At 34.4% G+C, this 4,243-nt stretch overlaps 1 protein-coding gene across 1 annotated transcript in view; it reads left to right on the forward strand.

Annotated features, from left to right (window-relative positions):
• LOC107613155 overlaps window positions 1,893-4,243 on the forward strand; it is a 10,804-nt gene continuing 8,453 nt past the window's right edge. Inside the window, exons 1-3 of the mRNA XM_016315014.2 lie at window positions 1,893-2,123; window positions 2,310-2,640; window positions 3,849-4,020. Coding sequence (XP_016170500.1) covers window positions 2,092-2,123; window positions 2,310-2,640; window positions 3,849-4,020 — 535 coding nt within the window. The 5' untranslated portion in view covers window positions 1,893-2,091. The remainder of the gene's footprint in view (window positions 2,124-2,309; window positions 2,641-3,848; window positions 4,021-4,243) is intronic.

Here is a 4,243-nt window from a genome sequence, read left to right on the forward strand (position 1 = left end):
AACAACTAATTTAAGTGATAATATCAGTTTATCATTACATATCAACTCATTCTATGTCAAAAGTCTATCAACACCCATAAAGCACAATAACATAACACAATATCACTACTAGCTTTACTTGAACAACCATGATTAAAAGTGATCCACTAATAACAGTAGCTGCAATAATTGCAATTGACATGTACATCATTAGCATTTTTACCCTCCAAGCTGTCCGCTCTCTATGATATATTCACTCTCCATTCATCATAGTCATTGCCAATCTCTACATCAATTTCTGCATCTGCTATTCCACCACCTTCTGCCACTCATTTATATTCATTATCATCAACCTACCTAAAGTCATTGTAGTGGCTTCCTTTTTATATTTTTAGAGAAAACAACATCAATAACCCACAAACGTAGGCAACATGATGGACGATGATGGAAATTTTTATTTTAACTAACTCACCCGGTATCTTTCACATGCAGTGGCGGAACTTGAAACAAAATTTTGGGGGGCCAGATAGAAAATAATTGTCAAAATGTTTTTGATATGGACCCCATTTAAGATAAGCTCGTCTAATCTCATCTCTCTGGTTTGGGTGATATTGTCAAATTTAAAGCCATTTTTCAATATCTCGTTCCAAAAAGTTAAGGTTAAAGTCATCAGATGTAACTTTTTGAACTTTTGAAGGTTATACTTATATCTCACTTTTTTCATGATTCATTAAAGTAGAAGAACTATCTACAGGTGTTGATATTATAAAATTTATATGTTTTCCTTCTTAAATATTAGCATTCCTCTTAAAAAATGTATCAATTCTTTGATTTTTCATTATTGTTTTATATAAAAATTTGAATATATATCCTGTAAAATATGTAAAGAAGAAGTTAGAAGGACAAATATTAAAATTTATAATATTTATTGAATTTTTTTAATCAATTTATACAAATACAATAATATTAATACTTATTAAATATTCTTTTATTTTTTATCATATAAAAAATTAAATTAAATAAATAGTAAAATATAAAATAATATTAAATTAAATAAATAAAAAATATCTAATTTTTTATATTTAAACTTAAAGATAGAGAGAGTATTGTTTATTGAACTTATTAGATACTTTAAGTCATAGTAAAGTATTTAAGTCAATTGAACTATTTTTTATCTTTTAAAAAGTACTACTAAATTTTTTATAAAAAGTTTGGGTGGCCCCCCCTTGTCTGAACTAAGCTCCGCCACTGTTCACATGTATGGAACAACATATCTGAATTCTGTGCTGTTCCAGATTTCTTAATCAAAGTCTTCAAACTACAGAAGCATGTTTGGTCCTTGATCTTCTTCCTCCGTCCATAAACGAGTTAGAACCATGGCTATCATTAGATTGACACGGCAAGTCTCCACCGTGGCCTCTGTTCCCTAACTCCATCATGACAACGACTCAACAAATTTACTTACTACTAAACATACAAGGTCGTCTCACTAGAAAAATAAAGTTATTTATGCTTGAGATTGGAATCAGAATTTCTACATTGAGTCAAATTTGAGTTAATTTGATAAAACTTATCTTATTAGTATTAATATTGTAAGATTTAAAATGTGTCACACTGTTAGTTAACGTTCTGCATAAGAAAATATGGTGAAACGTTAATCATGTCATCAGTTTAGATGACGACAAAATAAATTTGACCAAAATTATTATTTTATGAAATCTATTTTAATTAATTTTATCTTTTGAAAATTAAAATAGGGCTCGAATAATCTTTTAAAGACAGATTTAATTATTAAACTCCACATAGACCTATCTCCTCAAATTCTATGCATTATCCTTGTGATTATAGTTTTGTGATTTTGTCTTTTCTTCTAAATCTTGTTCCGTTCTTTTCGGGCGTTCGCCTCACATCACACCTCTCCAACAACAGCCCCCCTCGTCACCCCATTTTCATTTTATTTTTTCTTTATTTCTCAAATTACTTTTTCTTTCCTTATTTTTATTATTATTTCTTACAAAAATTAAGAAACACGAGACGTAAATTTTAGAGGACGAATCCGCTGTGCAAATCAAAATTTTGAAACCCAAATCCAAAAACCAAAAATCCCTCAAAATGGCATTTCATGTAGCTTGTCCAATTACATGGTAATGGTAACACGCACTCTATCAATGCACTCTCACCCACCACGCACTCTCTAGTTTTTAGTTCGCACCCTTTCAAATAAAACTCTGCTTCTCACTTTTTCGCTTCTTCAATAATTTATTTCATTGTTCTCGTCTAGCTCTTTCCCACTCTTTGCGTTTTTTTGGTTTTTGTTTTTATTTTTTCAGCCGCAGAATCTGCACCTGTCCGCTAGGGTTTCTGCGCGGCCCGAAGAATGAGCAGCAGGACGACGTCGTTTCGAGGCTCCAGGATTTTCTCCGTGATCCCACCGGAATTGCGGGACTCGACGGTGGCGGTCTCACGGTGCAGGTCGCTGTACCGAAGGTGGTGCTACAGCCGCAGCCTCCGCCACCACGCCAGGTGCTACCATCTGTTGTGGACGAGGCAGACGAGGCCGCGTCGGTGCAGGCAAAGAGGGCTGCGCTGCAGCGGAAGGGGGCCGCCGCCATGGTTGCTGCTGAGGAGTATGCTCGCCGATTTGAGTCCGGGGATGTCACGGTGAGTGCAATGCCGGTTGGCTTTTGTGTTTGGATCCTGTTTTGTAGAAATGCAGACGGAAAAATTGCATCATTTATCTCTACAAGTTCACGAGTTTCTATGTTCACTCTGTATTTCTTTGTAAGAAACAATATCCAAACACAGCCTTAAGGTTGGGAGTTGGCAATGGTGGTTTGATGAGGGTTGGTTCGATTGGGGTTTTCAGCTGAGGGGCTTTGAGAATTTAATGATTCTGTTGTGTGTCTGTTTAATTTTCACTTATTTTTGATTGGCATGTTTTTCTCTGGAGTGCTGAGTTGTGTGACTGAAACCTGGTAATGGGGATTGATTCTTGTTATTCCAGTTCTTGGATTTCTTACAAAATTTTTCCTCTACAAGTTTCCACTGTTGGTTGTCAGATGAAATGGAAAAATCTTTTGACGTGTTATAGTATATCAGTAGCACTGGTTATTGGACATTACGCTTTGAGCAAACTATACAAATTCCTCCCTGCTACTCCTTCCTATTGGTTATATAAAGAATTAAACATGTGATTCTGAACATGAACTGCATATTTGTCACTGGAGATTGAATACTTTAGCTATAGTTACTTTTCACCCCTCTGTTTTGGTATCTATATGGCAGACATAGTTCTACGTGTAGCGATTAAATATAAATGTGTGTGAACCACGAGGGAAATGAAGATATTAAAGTCTAAATAAAATAGCAGTGTTTGCGGTTCATTCAGTCTTAACAGTGAGGATTTAGTTACATAGTCAATTGTGTGTAGCATTGAGTTGTCTGGTGAGGCTCTGACCTTTTCTTCTTCTGCTACTCTTTCCACAATCCTTTGTGCAAACTGCAAATGTAATGGTCATTTTGAACGCTTTATTTATTATTTGAATTACTACCAATTTTGAAAGTGTGGCTTTTTCTGTTTGTTCTTTGGAGTAGTCTTACCTAGCATCATGCATTTGAAGTTGTTTTGGAAAACTTGTTGAAGTTTTCCCCTTCCTTGCCATATATCTTATTCTCTTAATGAATTATGTTTAGGTCTAGGAAGAGTGTTTTGATAAGAGCAACCCTTAGGAAGAATTTTTCCCCACCCTGCCTTCAAGTATATTTAGTATGAATGTATTCCTGGTCAGTCTTTGTAGTTTGTTATTGTTCTCAAGACCTTGCACTCTTGCCTTTATTATTACCAGTATAATGTTGGTATAAATAAACAGGATACATCAGGAAATCACACTGGAGAAGAACAGGGTCAATCAAATGTTTTCTGTCGAATGTGCAATCGTGTTGAAAATAACGGAAGTGAGAGAGCCAAAAAGATGCTATCTTGCAAAAGTTGTGGTAAAAAATACCACAGGAACTGCCTGAGAAGTTGGGCTCAAAATAGAGGTACGAATATATGTTTGTTCATATCCTGAAGGTTTGTTATGACAAATACTTCAATTATGTATTGTGTGCATACTTACCACAACTACTGTTCCCTTGGACTTTTTTATTTGCACAAAATGTTTTGTAAATCAAATCTTAATATGCAGAACTTTAATGAATAAGGAATAATCTAAATAAATAAATTCCATATAATATAATTTGATTTAGATTTAAATTTATTTTT

The sequence above is a fragment of the Arachis ipaensis genome, chromosome B08, assembly GCF_000816755.2.
Source record: "Arachis ipaensis cultivar K30076 chromosome B08, Araip1.1, whole genome shotgun sequence".
Classification (NCBI taxonomy): domain Eukaryota; kingdom Viridiplantae; phylum Streptophyta; class Magnoliopsida; order Fabales; family Fabaceae; genus Arachis; species Arachis ipaensis.